This window comes from Girardinichthys multiradiatus, chromosome 9, assembly GCF_021462225.1.
Source record: "Girardinichthys multiradiatus isolate DD_20200921_A chromosome 9, DD_fGirMul_XY1, whole genome shotgun sequence".
NCBI classification, from domain to species: Eukaryota; Metazoa; Chordata; class Actinopteri; order Cyprinodontiformes; family Goodeidae; genus Girardinichthys; species Girardinichthys multiradiatus.
The window spans coordinates 12,031,018-12,053,071 of NC_061802.1; the positions used below are offsets into that span (position 1 = coordinate 12,031,018).

The 22,054-nt window shown below is 41.3% G+C and overlaps 1 protein-coding gene across 2 annotated transcripts; it reads right to left on the bottom strand.

Moving 5' to 3' along the window:
• Nucleotides 1–7,774: 7,774 nt before the first annotated feature.
• LOC124874114 (interferon-induced protein 44-like) lies at nt 7,775–21,848 on the bottom strand. Of its 2 annotated transcripts, XM_047375332.1 has the most exons (9): nt 21,565–21,848; nt 21,294–21,346; nt 18,174–18,698; nt 17,940–17,988; nt 9,572–9,767; nt 9,321–9,473; nt 9,063–9,234; nt 8,833–8,933; nt 7,775–8,736 (listed from the first exon to the last, which is right to left on the bottom strand). In XM_047375332.1, the coding sequence occupies exons 3-9, from the start codon at nt 18,652–18,654 to the stop codon at nt 8,530–8,532; spliced, it is 1,359 nt and encodes a 452-aa protein (XP_047231288.1). In that variant the 5' UTR covers nt 18,655–18,698; nt 21,294–21,346; nt 21,565–21,848; the 3' UTR covers nt 7,775–8,529. The 2 variants fall into 2 exon arrangements, with proteins under 2 accessions (XP_047231288.1, XP_047231287.1); XM_047375331.1 differs by lacking the exon at nt 21,294–21,346.
• Between the last annotated feature and the right edge of the window lie 206 nt (nt 21,849–22,054).

The window sequence follows — 22,054 nt, forward strand, 5'->3', positions numbered from 1 at the left end:
ACAAAAGTTACGTTTGTTTTCGTATCAGGAAACAACAAGCCAGTTGTCGGTTCACCACTCTTCCTTCCTTGGCCCACTTTGATAGATACTGACCACCACAGAGCAGAAACACCCCACAAGAACTGAAGTTTTGGAGATGTTCTGACCCAGTTGCCCGGTCATCACAACATGGCCCCATGGTAAAACTCGCTTAAATCCTTATTTTTGTCCATTTTTCTTGCTTTTAACACTTCGGCTTTGAGCATAAAATGTTCCCTTGATGCCAAAATAAATACCAATGACTGAGAGGTGCCGTGATGAAGACCTAATCAAAGTTTTTCACCTCACTTTTCAGCGGTCATAATGTTATGCACTGGTTTATCAAATATACGGAGCAGATGAGCCTTCATTTGTGTCTGGATATGATCCTTCATTTAAAGACCTCTGACCCAAACCTTACCCAGACTGTATCATTACTGTGCAAATGAAATATTGTTATATTTACACTATATTTTTAAAATAGTGTTGGACTATTAACTATTACGGAGTATTTAACGGTTGTAATTGTCAGAGGCGTCGAGCCACAATTACAACACCAGAAACCTCTCTGGTCTCGATTCGTAAATGAGGATTTATGGTTAAGAAATTGATTTTGTCAGATTATGATTTGTAATTATAATTATTGATCAAGATTATCCAATCAATAATCATACTCCCAACATATGGCGTCCCTTTGACGGGCCTTAAAAAGACAGACATCAAATCACTGTTGCACAGAATGAACAGTTGTGATCCCCGTTAACTAGACGTTATTGGGAGACTTGAGTTTCGCACAGAACGTTTGTGAATTAGGGGATTTCGATTAGGTTGTGCTCAGTTCTACTGCAAAGGATAACATTAGCTTTCAGAGGTGTTTGTTGTGGATGCAAGGTGAAAGTTGGTTTAACTTGTGGAAAAGTTAAAGTTAATTTCCAGTCGCCAGCCTGCTGCTGCAGTTGTAAAAACCAGCGCTGATAAGCAGCAGACCTGCGCCCAGTGTCCACTGAGCGTAATTACAGTTGTGACCAACATTCTCCCAGTCAGTTAGAGAACAACACCTACATCTGGTGGCCATTTAATAGATTACAGATTGCAGCTGGATTTCCCAAACCGCAGACCTGCACTCAGTACCATCTGGTGGTCACTAGTGCGAATTGCATTTCCTACGTTGATATTTTTGTTAAATCACTCAATTCATTAACACAGGCAGATTATTCCATCACCTATGATCAAAAGGGCATAACTTAAAGTTGAAAGTTGAAGTTACAGATCATTCATTACCACTTTTGAAAAATTTTAAGCATTTTTGCTGGGTTTTTTTAGTGTGTGAAGCATGTTTTGACCTGACTCATAAAACTAACTTAGTTGTTTAACAGGAAGGTAGGTGATTCATATTAGAGAACACTAACATTTATTTGAAGCTAAGAACAGCATTGAATGTTTAGTTTCGTTTCCCATTTTTAAAATTTTATTTTGAACTTGGTTTCTGGGTTATTTCAAAAAAAAAAATTCTTTCCCTTTTTCTTTTTTTTTTTTGCATGTTTGCTTGATTAACCCCATTAAAGCATAGACTTGGGTAAGCCACAGTTTGAACGGTCAAACCTGTGTGCCCATTTTAAGCAAACCCATACACCTGGAAGAGACAGGTATGAATCAGACAGCTAGCTGAATAGCTTAGCCTGTTATGTGCAGCTAATTTCTTTAGTGGTGGTTCATAAATAAACAGTTTGTGTGTTTGCATTGTGCATTTTGGGCCAAAGATGGAGGGAACATCCCAGACTGCAGCTGGAGATGTGTGTATGGTGGAGGACCCCATAGGAATGCAGGCACAAGAGGTGATAGGGTCATTGATTCTGCTGTCCCCCGAGGAGCGTAAAGGCCTCAATGATTATGGCATTGAGCAATGTGAAGCCAGGATTCAGGAGTTGCTTCAAGTCATTAGAAACCCACCGAAGGACAGACGGGTCTCAGATGTGTTAGGACAGCTCACTCTGTTGTATCAGCGAAGGTTAATGTTGGAAGTTGACCAGCGCGTTAAACTGCAGTTCGAGCTGAATGATACGTTGCAGACGGTGGATGTCCTTCGAGGGGAAATAACAGAAGTGGGAAATAGATTAGAAGCAATAGAGGGTAGCCATGCCACCCCGCCCCCCTTGGAAGAATGGGGGGACGAACCGAAACCCACCTCACAGGTTGAAACCTTTGGAGGTGAGCCACACCTGCGAAACCCTGAGAGAACTTGCAGGTCAGATCTGGAGGATGTAGAAGCTGCTCTCCAGAGATTACCTTTCCAGGCTCATGGGGTTCCCCAGACATCCACCGAGATAAGAACGGGGATAAGTAGTCAGAATAGGTTCAGTGGTGCGGTGCCCCGCCCCACTGCAATCAGCAGCCATGAACGGTACCTAGCTGGGGACCCAGCAGGTGTAAATAGTTCACGGTTCAGATGCGAGCAGCCGTCAAACGTGACTCGCAGTACGGTCCTCTACGATCCCTCACCTCCGCCACGGCGACAGGAGTGCCGCCCCTGGGATTCAGGTAGCTCCTACCGCCCTCAACCGCTGCCCAGGACCCGAGTCCGGGAAGCACAGGGCCCACAGTTATACCGGGAGCAGCCTCCACTGCCTCCTCCGAGGATGAGGCGTGATGCACCGATACCCTCTGAGTGCAACCGGAGTGAACTCTCCCGATGATGACTCAGATGGGCCGGGACCAATCCCTGAAAGTGGATTGCGCACCCGCCAGCTTGAGTCCCTTGCTAAAGACATAGAGCGTTTCGACCCTAATAAGGCAGAATCAAACATTGATGATTACCTTAGGGAAGTGGAACGCTGTCTTCTAGATTTGTACTGCCCATCAGCACGGGAGAAACTGAAGCTCATCTGGAAGACAACGTCCAGGAGCGTCCATGTTTTCATGGAGAGCCTGACACCCGCAGTCCGAGACCGTTATTCAACCCTTTGCGAAGCTTTAAGGGAGGAATATTCTGTGTACACGGACCGGGCCTCAGCCACACTTGGTGCTTTCGCGATCCAGCAAAAGAAAAGCGAAGCACCCTGGGAGTATTACCGGCGCTTGAGAGCCGTTTACTTCCAAGGACGCAATGCGCCAGGCATTGAGGAGGAACATGCTTTTAAATCCCTGTTCCTCCACAACCTTCATGAAAGTGTGCGATACGAAGTTACTATGTATTGCAGGACCAAGGCCATGAGCATGCAAGAGATCCGCAAATATGCTCAGATGGCGTGGGAAACACGTGCTCGCCCGACCAAGGGATCGGAGAGCGAAGCTAGGGTTTTACAGGTCCAGACTGAAAGAACCAGCCATGCATTAGAAGGTCAGGAAAGGCCTTCAACCAGAACCTATGCGAAGAACAGGTTCAGGGAACAACATAGGTTTGGTCAGCTGGACTGGGGGGGTGGTACTGAATACCAACCACAGTCAAAGTTGCCGGACCATTTCCGGTCAAACAGACGACCTGACCATCACGTGAAGCCTAAAGGTAAACCTGATGGAAGAGGGTGGAACCCACACGCAGAAGGGATTATGGGGAAAGAGATGGAGGAGGCCCTGCGTAAGATGGTGATGGAAGCAGTGCGTCAGGCCACCATGCCCCCACAACCCTTGAAACAGGAAGCGGACCTAGTTAAACCAGACCCAAACTTCCTGTCAGCATGACTAGGCGTGGACCCAGTCTCCACAGCCATCAGAGTCTACCTGATCGGATGGGGAGACAAACCTGGGAAACTCCAAGAACCCCTTGGGACTTCTCCAGGAGAAACACCACAAATCATTGCTCCACGGTTCTTAGGCAAACTGAACCATAATGAACATATAGGTTACCTACACTATCTCACTAGTATAGGAGAACAGGTCAAACTGAGGTTCCATTTTAAAACAGGATCAGAGATCAGCCTGTGGTTCTCGGTCTCGTTTGAGGAGGCGAGTAGAGCCATACTCTCCCTCAGTAAACCACTTCAGGCTGAATTTCGTGATGTAAGTATCACCAGCTGCACCCAAAACCGATCATGCATCACTAATTGGGTGGAGCTGGACATTACACCCGAAGACACGGCTCTGGTGCACCCCATCTATAGGTGCACATTAAACAAAGACCTTTGTCTTGGTGGCCAGGACCTGCTGGACAGGCCGGCCCCACTCATTGACGGCCACCAGGACCAACTCTGGGTCCAGGCGGAGGTGCAAAACCCACGGGGTGCACGCAGCGAACGATTTGTTGTGACCAATCAGGTCAGCAGCTTAGAGGAGCCCGAAGGACCTCTCAGGCCCTCATCAGAGCCGGTCATGTGCACCTCCGAGACACAGCTGCACCCGGCCATCCAAGAAACTCCTGCCAGAGGCGGTCATGCATTGCTTGGCTCTTTAAAGAACCCAGGTGTGGACACTTACAACCCCAAAGTGGTGGAAGGTGTACACCTGGAAACCATGTTCATACCAGAAGTGCTACTAGCATTCTGGCTGGGACATCCATCAACCATTAGAGAGCTGTATGACCGTTTGTGCCAAAAAGACCCCTTTGTAACTGAGGCACAACACAGCCACACACTCCTTTTAGTAGACGGGCTCCGCCCTCTCCTCAAGACAGCCAGTGTGCAGATTGGCATCAAACAGCTCTCCCATGCTGTGGATATTGTTCCAACAGACCAAAGGGGGGTCACGTTATCCGACGCCCATTACTCTCCTGTAGGGTGCCATAGGAGCTACAAAGCCACACTCCACACCCTCCAGCAGATGGCGCACTGGCCTCCAAGGTCTCACGACACCCAGGTCTACATCAAAGGATGTTTAACCTGCCGCCAGTTTCAGCCATCCCAGCCAACCAGTAAACCTCCGCTTCAGCGAAGGGGGGTTACATTACCTTGGTTCCACCTTCAGACCAACTGGGTCGAACCAGCTCCAAAATTAACAGGAGGTAACAAATTCCTCCTAACTGCGACATGCAGCTTCATCAAGTGGGTTGGATGCTTGTCAGAAAAGGTTGACACCATCATCCCAGCTGCTGCTCTTTAGCTGAACCAGATGAAGTCCTACATCGAACTCTCCTCCCCAAGAACAGAGCTTGTCTCAATGTCCGGGAAAGGAGAGGCCAGTGCGTAGGACTAGTTAAATAGGTGCATGTTTCATTGACTCACACTAACATGCACTAATCACTAACAACTTTCTTCAACAGAAACAGTTAAACATATAACTACCTTCTAGGACACAGTCTTAAACTATAAGTTGAAATGATAATTTTCCATAACACTGTATGCACAGCAGACCTCACAAAAGTGTTTAAGAATGATGTAATGGACACACCCATGCTGCCCGAGATTTCATACAAAATCGTGTTAAAGGAGGTTGGTTCATCTGTAGACGGTCCCACCGAGGCACAGATACACATTGGCCTAGTTCTGCTGAACTTAGTAGAAAAATCCTAAGTCCACCACAACAGACACCTTGCAACCTCCACAAACACACCTGGCTTATAGCCTAAATACTGCAATTCGTTTATTCTTTTCTCCCTCTTTCCACATCTAGATAGTTTAGAGACAGGAGTCCTATTAAAACCCATCATCATCCGGAAGAGCCAATGGTTTAAGCCTAAACCTGTTTTAACCATTCGTTTTAGATTACACACCGCATACCAGCAGGTTAAGCGTTTACAGGTCAGGATTGATTCCCTCACATTCATTCCCTCACGGTTCATAGCACCGCCTTTGCCAACGACATAGCCAGGGTCCAGTGCCTAATAGAAGTTGGATGAATAAGCTATGAACCATGATTTTGTTTGTTCCTTTTATTCTTATATATACATATAAGTGTACGATATCTGTTATTGTTTCACTTTGTCTCAGGATTACCAAAGCTGATGACCAAAGAATGTAATGATAATGTGAATGTATTGTCCTGTATTTGTCTCATTGAACAATGTAGAAAGGGATGAGTTTAGTCAGAGTTAGTCCTGCCCAGGCTAACCTCTATCCTGCCCAGTCGTAGGTTTTGAGTAACACAGAGACAATTTTGTTTTGTTCTGCTCCGCCACGGATCACTGATTGCTCAGCAAAGGACAGAATGGTCCCAGTAGCTTCAAAGACTGCGATTCATCTCACCCTTTGAACCTAGGGGGGAATGTTGGACCACTTGTTTGCTGAGTATTGGATTATCTGCCCGTTGTTGGACGTCACTGTGCCCCTCCAATGGCATCGGCCATTTTGTACCCAGGACAGCCCGCTCCTACATATCCCATCAAGCATTGCGACTGATATGACTGGGCGTCCCCAGTCTGACGTCACAGGATGCTATATAGGAGGCGCTCATGTTTGAAACACGGCCTTCAGCTGGAACCCCACATCCAGGGATCGAAGAGCGTCACTTTAAGAGAAGAACTCTGTCCAGAGTTTCATTCATTCTCTCTCGTTGGACAACGAACTATTCATAACTGAAGTTTTTGGACTAGGAAGGCCAGAGATTTCACTTTTGCCGATCGAAGACGTGAGTTAACACGTAACTGGAGACACGGAGTTTCGGAGAGACGAACCGCTACCGTGTTTCATTTTCAAGTCGACTTTGATGGTCAGATCATATTTTTCCTTTTTGTCAAGAAGACCAAAGGACAAAGACTGACCGTTCCCCTGAAGTTAATTGTGGACGCACATTAACTTAACCCCACTTTTCCTCGCTCGAATTCCCTCGCCCAGGAAGAAGACGACACAAGTAAAATCCATTTCTTTTTTTTTATTTCTTTATTCAAGTCCTGGGCAGGGTCAGAGGTTGTAGAAGCGATCAGAATCGCTGGTTAGGATCTCACGTGTTCTGAATAATATGTGCATGTAACCTTGCTTGTTGAAACTTTGATGTGTTATGTTGATATCGGGATCCGCCGTGTTCCCCAGAGCTGTCTGTGTTTACTATCTGAACGCAGGTGCGTTGCAAAACTGGACTGTTAAAACGACCTCATGGTAAAATTCTCCATTTTACCTTTGTCTTCAATCTCACTGTGCTAGCTTGCCGCCAAAAGTTATCAATCCTTTGTTTCAGGAGTAAAGGGGGGAAGTTTTATGATCAGAAGATCATAAAAGACACTCTAAGCTGCGCTCCAAACCCCCACCAGTCATCACCACACCCCCCTTTTCATATCTTCTCCTTTCCTCTGTTGTGCCATAAACTGCTGGTTGACTCAATACATACCCTCTACCGTTTGTTGATTTTGTTTATTTAGATGTGTTTACCCCTGTGTATGTAGAATTTTGCATGTTGAGTAGGTGAAAATTAATAAATATTCACATAGATAAAGAGAGAGCGTTTGGTGTTTCATTGTGTGCAAAAAGTGATGTGTCAGTCAAAATAAGGTTCAAGTTCCACACGTTTCGGCAGAAACGGTCGATTAAACAGTGACATCTCCGGCAATAGTTATTAACTATTACGGAGTATTTAACGGTTGTAATTGTCAGAGGCGTCGAGCCACAATTACAACACCAGAAACCTCTCTGGTCTCGATTCGTAAATGAGGATTTGTGGTTAAGAAATTTATTTTGTCAGATTATGATTTGTAATTATAATTATTGATCAAGATTATCCAATCAATAATCATACTCCCAACAATAGTAAAATAAACAATTATAGATAAAACTGGGTGATGCCGCAAAAAATGATTAATTTATTACTGTGAACTCTTGATTGTATCACAATTAGTCAAATTTACATCTTAAAAAAAACTATCAAAAAACAAAACAGATCAATAATACCAAAAACGACACATTTTAATTGGTTTTTTATTATTTCTCCTTATATAAACCCAACTCAAAAAAGTATAGCAAAGTCATTTAAACTTTAAACAACAAACCTCAGCGCACTTAAAAGTTGTGTATGAACCAGAAAGAAAAGAAAATGTATGCAACTATGCAAGAGCCCAAGACCTCAGCAACATGTTCCAATCCTTCACCATCTAATATCTTCATATATTCCAGCCCCGTTTTGTAGGAAAGAGATGCTGCGTCAATGAGCAATAACTGAGCTTTTAAAGCAAGAAACCAGAGGAGCTTAACAGAAAAAATAAACATAGAAAACATAAAACCCTCATTTTCCAGCATAGGAATCCTAGAAAATCAAATATCAGTGGACTTTTATGCATGCAAGCTATAAACTTAGATAAATCTTACATTTTACTTATTTGGAGCATTAGTTTCATGCCCGGAAATGAATTTTTCTTTACCTTGTTTTAACATGGTAATCATGAGAAATGATAAAGACTGATGTTGGTATTTAGAACTTCATCCAGACTCATTGTAGTTAAAATGTATTTGACCCCTTTCAGATTTATTTTTCTGTTTTGTTGGACTCAGATTATTACTTCCAAACCTGTAGAATGAAAAAATATACCCAACCAGTACTTCTTAAAAACCACTTAGTAAGTTAAAAGATTATTAAAAGGCAGCACGTTATGCACCAATTTAAAGACATTCAAGAACTGATGAGAAACAGTTGTCTTTCTGTTTTTAGAGGGGTTGTTTATGCAGATTTTAAATCATTGGATCCGACGCTGCTCAGTCGGTCGCTGAGCTCATCGAAGTAGTTATCGACGAAGCGAAGCATCTGGATGACGGCGCTGAGCAGCAGGATGTCGCAGCTCAAGTCCAACTCCAACTCCCCGCTGTAGTTCTTCACCGGAACAACACATGACAGCGGCACGCCCACCCTGGTACTGACCTCCTGCATCTGGATCACAGGAGGGTTCAAACAATGATTCAGAACGGTTTCATCAAGATTAACATCAAGACTGAGTCATTTTTTTATTATTAAAAGAATCCTCACTAGGTCCTTGATGTATCCACTCTTGTAGATGTTTCTCAGATCGTCCTTCACCAAAGGACAGGCTTCATCTACTTTAGTGAGCAGCACCAGCTGAGGAATCCCTACAAAGAAGACAGATGAGAATATTTAGAAGATGCTGTAAACAATCTGAGTTGAAACCTTATTTAAATATCAAGCTGGAATTTAAAGAAATACGTAAGTAAAATGATTCAACCAGAGGTTCTACTGACCCAACAAGTTAACCTTTCTGCGGATGGTTTCCAGCTTCTCCTCCAGCTTTGCGGGCATAATGGAGATCTTGCAGGCATCAATAACATAGGCCACACAGTGGATCTTGTCTTTTAAATCTGGAGACTTGTTATAGCCGTGAGATTCAGCATGCAGAGGAGCAGCGGGGTTGAACTGTGTGGATGTAAATAAAGAATATTTTGAATTTACTTCATGTTACAGACAGGTTGTGCTCCACAAACTCTAATCAAATATCATACCTGGTAACGATCCGGCATATGACCTTTAAGGATGCTGCTGATGTCATCAACATCAATCCCCGCCCCTTTGCTGTCCTCCAGTCCCATGGTGTCACACAGGACGATTGGCAGAGGTTTGCCTTCTCGTCCAGCTTTCAGAGAGTAGGTTCGAAACTGAAAAAGGTGAAATGATTGACCCAGAAAATCACTATTGGAAGCTTTTTGTTTATGTGAAATACTGGAAACCATATGAATGAGAGGCAGAGACAGACCTGAGTGGTGAGGCTGGTGGAAGAAGAACCAGAGATGGCCTGGCTGGTGACATGGCCTCTGAATACAGAGTTGATGGAGTTGAAGAAGCTGGACTTTCCAGCTCCAACTTGTCCAATGAGTAAAACCCGAGCTTGGGACACAGGACTGACTGTGGGCTCGTAGGTTTTGATGCTCTCCATCAGCTCATTTCTCTTCCTGTAGAGAAACATCAAATTACTGAGAAGCTGGTACCAGTAAATGTGCTGCATAATAATTTCAGGCTTCAGAGGTAAAACTTACATTTATATTGTCCTTATTTAAGTGCAGTAGATCTTCTGATAGATTTATAAATAAGGATCTAAAAAATGATGGACTGAAAACGTATGTTTTTAGTTTCATTTGGCTGCAGCTGCAAGTTTTGGTGTATTTTTCGACCAGTTTTGAACATCCAGAGACTGAGGTTTTGCCCATTCTTCATCACAAAACAGATCAGGCTTAGTCAGATTAGATGAAGAACATCTGTGTACATCAGTTTTCTAGTTTTGCCACAGAATTGGCAAATGAAGTTAGTCCTGGACTTTGGGCAATTCTGACACATATTGTTAGAATTGACCTTTTAAAAATATTTTAGTCACTTACTGGTTATTTACTATGTTTTCACACAGTTAATTATATTGCGGTGCATCCCAGGAAGATAAATATGTATTGTCTTCTAATAACGAGGCTCTTTAGGCTCTTTCTGCGGATAGAGTCCAGCACTGTTCAACTTTATATGTGGTGTGTCAACAAAAGAACTGGATGACAGAAAAAAAGTTAACAGATTTGGTGCCATGACCCGATTGGCTGACTCTGAGCCTGCGTCCTGTTGCGGAGCAGCGGAGCTGATTAGAGAAGATCCTTTTCTCAAAAAATTGCAGCCGGCTGAAAATAAGAGGTTAGCAGGAAAACTGATTCTAAATTTCTGCATATTAGATAAGCTAAAAGTAAATGTCTAAAGAAGAGTATTCTCTAATCTTTAAATCTTTACATTTTTAATCTTTTCTAATTCAAATACAGTGAAAGGCTTTGAGTTGTTGCTGAATGACCACATGTAAAGTACTAAGTACATAGTCTCACGTGAGGGAAAGGAAATCAGTGTCTGGGTATCGATTAAATTGGCTAATATAAAAATGATATTTGCCTTCTAAATTTCAGAAGTTCTCAACCTCTGCTAAAGCATTTGATACGTTGATTGGAAAAAATTAGCTGGCATAGATACTGATCCTCCCGATGAGCGGTGGAGATGATGGTTCCTCTTGCAAAAATTGCACGGGTTAGATGCTGTTCCTCCCAAGAAACGCTGTTGTAGATGTAAATTCCTTCTGCAAAGCAGTCGAGAAGTTGGTTCCTTCTGCATTTTGTGTAACTGCTTTAATGTGTTTTATGACGACACGGGTAGATTTGTTATTGTGAGGCGGTTCCCTGCCTGATTTATATTTTTACAGTGTTGGGCTAGCGTGTCAGACAGTCAGACTGTCTGACAATTCCTATCCTCTCACTGATCTCAGGCAGTCCTCTCTTAGGGGCATTGGAATAGGTAAAAAGGGAATATTTCGGCAAGGGTGTTATTTCAGTTGGTGAATTAAAACGAGTGATCAGACTGGGTTACCTTTAATAATCAAGCCCACAGAGCACTAGATTCTGGGTTGAAGCTTCTTGATCGAGTCCTCACTTGGGCAGTTTGCCATTCACCCACTCTAGATAACATCTGTAATAACCTTTTGAAATGTCAAATTACAGTGTGGATAAGTGGAGGAATTGTAAACCTGGCCCTTTGGGGTCGGTACTGGCCAAAACCATTGAAAGATGACAGAAAAAGGGTGAGACAGAGAAAGGAATGGAGACATTTGTGGAGTGGGTGGAAGAAAAGCAGGACAGAGGAATGTTTGGAGAGTGATCCCCAGAAGTTGGGTGAATAAAATATGTTTATAAAGCAAGCTGCTGCGAGTGTTGAACAGACTACAGCAAAGTTACAAGAAGCTGGAATAATGCAGAAAAGGCAGATGAAAAATGCTGTGAGAAAGGCAAAAAGGTTTTTATCAGACTGAGTGTTTCCTGTGAGAAGTTAATGAAATCCCACAGTTTCACGTCCTCCCTTTGCAGAAAAATGTATGACAGAAGAAATGCCATAGATACAACCTACTACCCACACACTATCTGAACCTTAGAGCACACCTCCCATAATTTGCCCTAGTTCAAAATAGATTATTGCAAACTGACTCCTTCCCTGAAAATGACCTTAATAATCAAGCATCTGAGTGTTACTTCACTGTAACTGAAGAATTGAGTAAAATTCCTTTAAAAAGACAAAATCTTTTTCGGAGTTCAGTTTCAATCTGTTCACCCAGAACCAAACTGTGCCCCTCGGACCCACCAGCTCTACTAATCTGAGCTGTGTTTCCTCGTATCAGCCTACACCTGGACCACCCTCTAAATCAGGGCAATGTTCACTCCTGTATGGATACATGCAGTCCCGACCACCAGATGCCGCTGCTGCCTGCTGCTACAACTGGAGGCCTGCATCACATACAATCCATTTTCACTACAGGACACTACGATGATAAAGACTCAACTCCTTGCTATAATTACAGAGGGAGCTCCATGGATTAGAATATAGTAGGACTGTCTTGTATGACCTACGTTGTTTGGGCGGCTCATGTTACACAATACATTCATAATGAGCTAGATCAACAAGAACAGGAATAGAAGGACCTAGCCACCCTACAGTCATAGCTAGTAAAGTCACAACTGAAAGAACTGAGGGATAAAGTTAATCAGAACAAACAGGTCCAACCTCCAGTAACTCAGGTCCCTCTTACGCAATTTGGTCCAACCCTCTTCCAACTACAGGGTTATCCATATAGGTCATACCTTTATAAAACAAAAAGGTGGGGAAAGCCACTTAACAAATTTACATTTGCTACCAACTGCACTAACACATGCTTTCATTGTGGAGTACAGGGACACTGGGTAAACCAGTGCCCTCATCTCCATCAATCAGGTTCTCTTCCCTATTTTAGTTATGACACCTACCCACCACAGTTGCAGGGACTACCTGCATACCCCAGCAGCTACATCGGGGACAGTGGGATCAAGCATCAGGCAACACCTAAATGTCCCAGAAGGGATGCCCAGAAATGACAGCACGTTCAGAGAACTCCTTTCTTGAGTCTCTGGTTAAACTTACAATCAATAGCCAGGATTGTAAGTGCATGATTGACACAGGAACCAGTTATTCCGCTTTAAACACGGCACTCCCTTTATACAGGAAAACCATACCTGCTGTTGGATTTTCAGAAAATACAGAATAGTGAGCTCTGTTCAGACCTGTTCAGTGCATTTGGAACATCCTCTCATTGTTCACAACACTGCACATTTAACTACATCACACATCATTGTTTGGAAATTGGCGAATACCCCATAGTTGAATTAAGAAATATCTCTGTAGCTGATGGTGGAGAAGCTAGGAATCTGGGCCCCATGATAAAGGGTTTTTGGATGCTACAATCTGGGCGCCTACCCAAAATAAAAATATCAGATATTCCTCCTCAACTAACACCTAAATGATCTGTCATTCCTCTCACACGACCCTGCAACCTACAAAATGTTTTCTCTCCCGCTCACATGGCAGAGAAAAGTTTTGATACCCTTTACCTCTCCCGGGAACACCCCCATAAACCCCGTTCTAAAACCTGGAAAGCATGATTTCCGCATGTTTCAAGATTTAATGCCTTTTATTAAAGTTGTGATCACCACTAATTAGGCCAAATCTATACGCCATGCCTAATGCTATCTCACCAGAACCCAGGTATTTCACCTGTATTGACCTGGCCAATGCATTTTTTGCATCTCTCTCCACCCAGATGTTCAAAAAATGTTTGCCATCACCTATCAGGTGCACTATATACATATACTTGCCTTCCACAAGGCTTTACAGATTCCCCAGCAATTTATAACTGTGTTTTAAAACAACAGCTGCAGTCTTTGACCCTACCACCATGTCTCCCTCTTTCAGTATGTGGATTGTATCCTATTGACAGCCCCTCACTCTGACTCTATTGTGGTGGCCACTGAAACAGTTTTATGATTACTGGCTGCTAGTGGATTCAAAGTTTCCAAACCCAAGCTCCACACAGAAGAACCTAAAGTAACATTTTGGGGTTGTGTTATCTACTCTTCTGGTCTACAGATGACACCCTTGCACAAGTCTGACATAATACAAGTATAAATACTCCAAGCCCACAACTGTTAAATCTATGATGTGCTTCCAAGGTCCTGATACAGAAAGCAAAAAATGTGTCCCAGACTTATCTAACCTAGTGTCTCCGCTGAAAGCTCTAATAACACAATCAGGTTGATAACTCTCCCCCAACGATGGACCATAGAAACTGTATATTAAAACTCCACTCTCTACAGCATGTCATCTGCACAACAACTTTGAGGCATTTCATGTTTTGCCTTCTTTTTCAAAAGGTGGGGAGTAGGAGACCAACAGGCAGAAAAGTGAACACATTAAACCCCACATTGCTGGACTGGAGTCATTGTGGCACATATAATACCACAGCCACTCTCAGCTTTCAGCATTACTGAAGATTGTAAATAAGTAAAGGAGAAACTGAAAATATCTACAGTAATAGTTCTTACTCAGTTTAGGTTGTGCGCATTGACATGTGTCACTGGAGAATAAAACTTTTTTGACCTCATCTGGCACCCCAGTTAAGCATATGAACCAACTGCTTGACCTTTAATATGCTTTATTAGAGCCCCGACAGGTAACCATAATTAAATGCAGAGTACATCAGACAGGAGATGGTACAAATAGCAAGAGGAAATGATGCAGTGGACATTGCAGCAAAAAGAGTAGCAGGGTACACTGTAAATAAACAATTGGTACAGGAGATAGTAAATGATAAACCACATAGGGACCTATGTGTATAAAACATTAAAGAATTACAGAAGGCAGCAGCTCCTTCAGAAAAACAGCAATGGAAAGACAAAGGAGCAACGAGTAGTAAACTCAAGTCCATGTCATCAGTTCTTATCCAGTGTTGGAAGATTTGTACATAATTTATCATTGCTTAGTTTAAAAAGGTACTTTATCCTAAATGATTTATCCTTAAAAGACATTTTCATTTATTTAGTTTGGTGAACTTTGATAGAAGTGGTTTGAATAATTTTCACATTGATCTTGAGTGTTTTATAAACTATTAACAGAATTGTCATCTTGCCTTAGAGTTGCATTTGGGTGGTTGCTATGCAGACTGAGCAGGAACTTGTGTGCATGCGTGGGTGTCCTGGGAAGAGGGCTTTTCGCACCCCAGCCAATCTTCACGTCCTTGAGTGCCAGATGTGGATGTGTGTGCTGTATCAGTATCTGGATAGAACCAGTTTTATTCAGTAGAACTTGTATTTGTGAAACATGAGTGTTTTTTTCCTTTATTCTATAAAAGGCTTTGTTCAGGCAGCAGCTCCTCTGAGAGAATGGACTGTCTCTCCCTGGCCAGCTAAACCCTAACTTTGACTCGCTTGTGTCTTCATTGCATACCTTCTCTAAGTTTATCAGTGTGTCTAACTCTGACATTTAGCAAACCAAACTAAAGCCAATGTCAACTGTTTTAATCCTGTCTCTCCCTTCCCTATTACTCACCAACCGGTTAAACGATCTCTGGGTTTTATGAAGACATACTGACATTTCAGTTTATTGAAGGTGAAATGGGAATGGTATAATTCTAACTTTGTCATGTAACAAATTGCGGGAAGAATTAATATACTGGAAAAACGGAGGGTTCTGCGGTACCACAATCGATGTCAATAATTGGGTCAATGTAACTATATCAAATATTCAAGATCTAATGCTTATAGATATTGTGGCAAAACTTTGCTAAGAAATACCCTTCCTCATATTTGGATAGGAAGATGTATCCTTAATTGTGCCAATTAAGATCATCAAAACCTCAGCTTCAGAGATTGCCACATGGCAGTCAAGCACCCATACTGATACTCTCTATACCCACAGATATGGGGCATTACATATTCAACAGAACATTCATAAGGAATAAAACAACTCTAAAATGTTCAATGTTCATCTTCTACCAACTAAATTTAAATATAATGTATATATCTATTTCTTTATCTGTTTTAACTGCCTCTCTATCTTTCTTATTTATCCATCCACATGTCTCTCTGTCAGACTTTGTTTCTGTTTCTGTCTCTTTCCATCTTTCAATCTTTATATACTGTCTCTATCTATCTATCTATCTATCTATCTATCTATCTATCTATCTATCTATCTATCTATCTATCTATCTATCTATCTATCTATCTATCTATCTATCTATCGATCGATCGATCGATCGATCGATTGGTCTGTCTGTCTGTCTGTCTGTCTGTCTGTCTGTCTGTCTGTCTGTCTGTCTGTCTGTCTGTCTGTTACAAAGCTCAGTTTTGGTGACTGGACTTTAGCTGCATGTCAGAGGCATACTTGTACCTTCGCCATATATTTTAACATAAAATCAGCAACAGAACACTCAGCAAAAATATTCTGGCTCACTATATCAGTTTTACTTTGTTTTTATCATTTAACTGAGCTTTAATGAGACACCTGAGCTTGCTTGTCCTTAATAAGCTTTGTTAGATCGGCAGAGTGTAAACGGCTGTTTTTCTTTTCTCTCTCAGAGCAGGAATGTATTCTTCGAAACCTTCTACCAGTAGGTCTGTTGCAGTTAGATATGTGCCTCGGAACAACGCTCACACTTTTACATTTTAGTGAGCTCATGTGTGCTGAGGCTGGCCTGCCCACAGTATTAGCATGTGGCCAATTAGATTGCGGTCTGTGCCTAAGTCCGGTATATTGTATGGTGTGTGCGTGCCCAAGAAGATAAATATGTATTGTATTCTAATTATGAGGCCCTTTCTGCGGATATAGTGCAGCACAACTTTATATGTGGTCAAAATTAATTAGGCTTTTAAGAACTTAAGACTGACTCCAGCTCATTTCCTCGGAGTGTCAACAAAAAAACTTGGTAAAAGAAAAAAGTTAACAATACATATGATTTGATCTAAACCATTCAGCTCTAGCTGCATATATACTGTAGGTTTGTTGTCCTGTTGTCCTGTGAACCTCTGCTTTAGTCCCATGAAAACCTCTGACAGGTTTTCTTCCAGGATACTTAACTCCATCTATCTTCCCATCAATAGTGATCAGCTGCTGAAGAGAAACATCTCCACAGCATGATGCTGCCACTAGCATGTTTAACTGTAGGGATGGTGGTGTTCAGGGTGAAGTGCAATATAAGTGTTCCACTACACACTGTTTGCATGTAGGCCAAAAAAGTTAAATGTTGGTGTCTTCTGACCAGAAAGGCTCCTTCAACATCTTTGCTGTGTCTCCAACATGGATTGTAGGTCTCTCCAGCTCCTTCAGAGTTACCATGGGTCTCCTGTATGCTTCTTTGATTAATGCTCCCTTTGCCTGCCTGGCCTGATTTCATGATTTCCTCCTTTTAGATTATTTTTTAATCTATACAATTTTGGCCAGGGGCGAGATACTGTCTTAATAGGGTAATGGGTGGGTAGCAGTACAGAAGCTGCAGAGAGGAGTGTTAAATTACGACCCTTCTTCCTGGTCTGAACTCTGGGTTGTCAGAGTTTTGGAGAACTAATAAATTCGGCCAGATTCCTAGAAAGAAGAGCTGCTCCATCTAAAGTGGGATGTAGGCCAAAAAGTTCAGTGTTGGCATCATCTGACCAGAGAAGCTTCTTCCAGATCTTTGCTGTGTCTCCAACATGGATTGTAGGTCTCTCCAGCTCCTTCAGAGTTACCATGGGTCTCCTGTATGCTTCTCTGATTAAGCCTCCCTTTGCCTGCTCGGCCTGTTAGTTTCCATTTTCATTTGGTGTTTAAAGATGTTCAAAGCTTGGGATATTGTGTCATAACCTAATTCTGTTTTAAACTTCTCTGCAACTTCATCCCTAAGCTGCCCGCTGTGTTCCTTGGTCCTTATTATGCTGTTTGAATTCTAATGTTCTCTAACAAACCTCTGAGGCCTTCACAAAACAGCTGGAACACATGTGGTCTCTATTTGATAATTAATTAACTTCTGAAGGCCATTGGCTGCACTAGATATTAATTATGGGTATCAGGGCAACTGGAGTTTAATATGCATGGTAATTATATAAAAATTACATTAAAAATTTGATCATTTAAATTAAATTAAAGAGAATGTTTTTTCACTTCATGGTTATGCATCCTTTTGTATTGGTCACAGAAAGTCTTAATAAAATACATTGAAGTTATAAGTTGACACACTATGGAAAAAGTTCAAGGGGTGTAAATACTTTTGGACTTACTCTGATTCCCAGATGATTGTCCTCCATGGTTTCTCAAGTTCAGTAGTTTCTGTTAAAGAGCAAACATATTTAATAATTGAAATTTAACATCCACACCTTTTGTCTTGTGAAACATTACTTGTGCAAAAGAGTGTGATGATGATAAGGTAATAAGGCTGATCACATACAGTGTATTAGAATTTCAGTTTTTTTATTTCACTCACAGTGAAATGCAAATTATCCCAAAGAACTCACCTTCCACCTGGTAAACTTCACATTCAGTCAGGTTCAGGTCATTTCCGTGCATTTCTGCAGCATTAAAGTTGTAATAGTTTCCTGGATTGCTGTAAATTACTGGGCTATTTCCATTGACAAAAATCAGTGCATTTCCAAAATAAGGACCAGTGCTGCCATCCATTAGGAGTGCATATGGAGGATTAGTAACTGGATATTTTTGTAGTTTTCCACCAGTAAGCCTAAAAAGAAAAGCCTGGTCATCATTCACATACTGTCCAGACTGACTAAAAGGTTGCCTGGTGTAGCCTCCAAACACATAACCAGAGGTATTGTAGCCCACAGACACAGTGGGTGACTGGTTGTCACATCGCTGGTGGAAGGCAGCACCAGTAAAGCCGTGGACGGTGGCTTTGTAGAGCAGCTTCAGTTTGACAGTTCCCAGATGAGAGCTGATCGTTCTCTGCTGGCTCCTGGAGAGCAGTGAGTTCAGAGTGGACATCTGAGCTGCTTAGTTCAACTTTTAGGGTGAATTCAAGTTTAAGTCTGAAAAACAAACAAATTACATAAGAATCAAATGAATCAATACTTTCAAGTAATGTTTTTAGTGCTAGAAAAGGTGTTTAAACATTGGAGCATCTCAGCAATTAAGAATGTTGTTACTAATGTAGATTCATAACCTACAGAGGGATATATTTCAGGCATTTATTTCTGTTAATTTTTTATTATTATGGCTTACAGCCAATGGAAACAAAAAACCCAAATTAGAGTTTTAAATAAAACCAATAAAAAATTGATTCTGATAAAGAAATGTAATGTTTTGACCCACACAATCATTGTTTGATTTGACACTGTCCAGCCGACGGTCTTTGGTACCCTCCAGAACGAGAATGATCTAATAAAAAATCTGGCTATTTACTAAGTGTATTCATACATATTAATGCATACTAATGGAAAATTGAGTGGAAGGATAAAGTGGTAGACAAGGACTGTAGGACATGGACTACAACTGTTGCATTTCTTGTGTTAAGCCACTCCTGAATCAGAGACAACATTTAGATGCATATTACCTGAGCTAAGGAGCAAAAGTACTGGACAGTTGCTCAACAGTCCAAATGTGTCCTGTGGCTGAAGTCACAAGTGTTTACGACTGCCGCAGTACACATCTTGTGATTCTTCCCCAAACTAGTGAATAGACTTCTTCAGAATACTCTCAAAGCAGGGGTTATCCTTGTTACAACTTTTTCTACCACACTTTTTTCTTCCACTCAACTGTCAATTAATATGTTTATGTTCATTCCTCTGTTAACAGCCAGCCAGATAAGTGAGCAGTGTTCTCTTTGATGGTTTAGGCCATTTTCCATAACACTTTTGAATAAAAAATCTGTTTTTGATTTTGACTGATCTCGTGTAATTTTGGAGAAACTAAATTTACAGATTAATCAAGCTGTAAGCCATAGTCATTCAAATAAACACATGAAATATTTCACTGTGTAAAATGAATTTATATACACTACCATTCAAAAGATTGGACACACCTTCTCATTCAATGGTTTAACTTTAGTTCTATTACTACCTCCGGGAACTCCTTCAGGACTCTTCGGAAAACAATTTCAGGTGGCTACTTCACGAAGCTCATGGTGAGAAGGCCAAGCGTGACAAAGCCAAGAGTGTGCAAAGCAGTAATCAAAGCAAAGGAAAAAATCTAAAGTGTAAATGTTATTTCACAGTTTTGTGTTTGCTACATAATTCTATATACGTTTTCTTCATAGTTTGATGTCTTCACTATGGATCTTCAATAAAAACTAGAAAATACATTCTATACAGATGACTTATAGCCACTATATACCAGCTGCTGACAGGGTGGCGAACCAACTGGGAATTCCAAGTTGTTGCACCAATGGTGATGATAAAGGTTCCTTCAAAAATATTCGGGAGCCAGATGGTGCACCGCATCGCGGAGAAATGCTGTGTATTTGACTCATAACCTGTAGGGTGTTACTGGACAGTTTCTTTTTTTGTTTTGTCCATTTGTATGTAACAACAAACTGTGATTTCTCACTGAAATACACACACTGCACATCGGGTACTAAGTTTGTGTTATTTACATTATGTTTAATTGCTGTGTGACTTCATTTATTTCAGAATCAGCTTTATTGCCAAGTTTGTGCACACAAACAAGGAATTTGACCACTGTACCCTTTGCTCTCAGTGAAGATTTTTGTTGTTGTCAGTATAAAGAAATAGAAATAAAAATATATTTTAAATATACATATATACACAAATGACTTTACAAGAGAAGATAATGTGAAATCAGTCCAAGTATGCATGGTGTTGCTCTGGAAGTCTTTGTGGCGGCTGGTAAATTAATTATTATTTTTTCTCTATTGTTTGGACACGAAAACACAAACACATCAGGAGGTATATGATTTGGATTTTATTAGTTTTATTCCTTCAGCCCACCTATGCTGACTCCAACCTCAACATATTATACAGACGTTGTAATTACAGTGCAACAACTGTTCAGAAACAGCCCGACGTGGTGACCTGAATCAGGACCTGATTCAGTACCCACACTACGGGTACTTCGTGAACAACACAGAGAATTACATTTGGGATCTACTGGACGTTTTTCTAGAGTTTTTTTGGAATAATGGTTATATGAGATTCTTGGTCACAAGATGCAGAGACAATAATATTGCGGACAGTTAATATTGCGGTTATTTATGCATGTGCGCAGTTTCAATTATTTTATTCTGGTATATTTGAATGTGAACGGGTGGGTCGCAAAATGAATTGGTAATGGCAACTGGCGGTGTTCTTGGAGCCAGCTACCCGTTAAAAAACACCTGCGATACGCATAGATTTTAACCAGGCAATCTCGCCATCAGTTACGGGCGGACAAACCAAGGCCGAGAAAAACATAAACACCTTGAAGGAGGTAATAATAGCGAAAATTCATTGAATGACAAAGGTACGTCCAAAGTTTTGACTGGCAGCGTATGAGTTCCACTTTTAAAACTGAATAACAAAAAAAAAAAATCGACTTTGTACTTATTTTCTTATTTACTGAGCCGCACCTGTATGTATTTAAAATAATTACACAATATAACCTCCTAAATGCGTCTTAATGTTTCTTACTTTTTATGTCAGTGATACCTTCGATTTCCGCACTGGCTGACAACTGAAACACCCTACATAAAAATAACAACAACAATAAATAAAAAATAATTAATAAAAGAGGGAAAGTAATTCCCGCATTTTTGTTCTAATAATAATCATACTGAAAATTTCGCAGCTGGATTGAATTTGTGTGTTGAGCAAAACTTAATAAATTCAACACAAAGGCAATAAATGTGAGAGTGAAGTATGGATATATTTAAACATAGTTTAGTTATAGTTTCATTCTTACCTCTTATATTTGCCTGGGATCTCAAGCCAGATCTATGGTGTTTTGCAGGTGGATTAGAGCTGAGCTGAGTGCTTCAGAGTCCGCAGAAGAAACTATAACTGAAAACTCTGACTTCCTGTATTGGAGTTTAGATCTGAGTGCGGGCAGAAATTCCTTGTTTTCCCTCATATTTACATAACGAGAAAGTACGGTTTAGAAAACCTCCTGGTGACATATGGATATGTGGATCATCACATTCAGTTTTGTGGCTTCGGTTCAATAAAATATTGTTTGGACAATCGAAAATTTGCTAAATTTAACGACAGCGAGACATTATTTATAAATGCATACGTTTCACAAAAAAATGGTATGGTTCATAAGTGTTTATTATTCTGCTGCGGCAGTAACGCTGCCAATGCTTTTATTTTGAAAGGCTTAGAACAGCAAAGTGTCGTAAATCGATTGTCGCAAACATTACAGCAGCAGCGCGAATCCTAATACAGAAAAGTTG

Coding starts and splice junctions, on each gene's coding strand:
- LOC124874114 (XM_047375331.1), bottom strand. CDS start 18,654: ATGTCCACTCTGAACTCACTGCTCTCCAGGAGCCAGCAGAGAACGATC. Junction 17,989..18,173: donor TGAAGTTTACCAGGTGGAAG/GTGAGTTCTTTG, acceptor GCTCTTTAACAG/AAACTACTGAACTTGAGAAA. Junction 8,737..8,832: donor GTGGATACATCAAGGACCTA/GTGAGGATTCTT, acceptor CCTGTGATCCAG/ATGCAGGAGGTCAGTACCAG.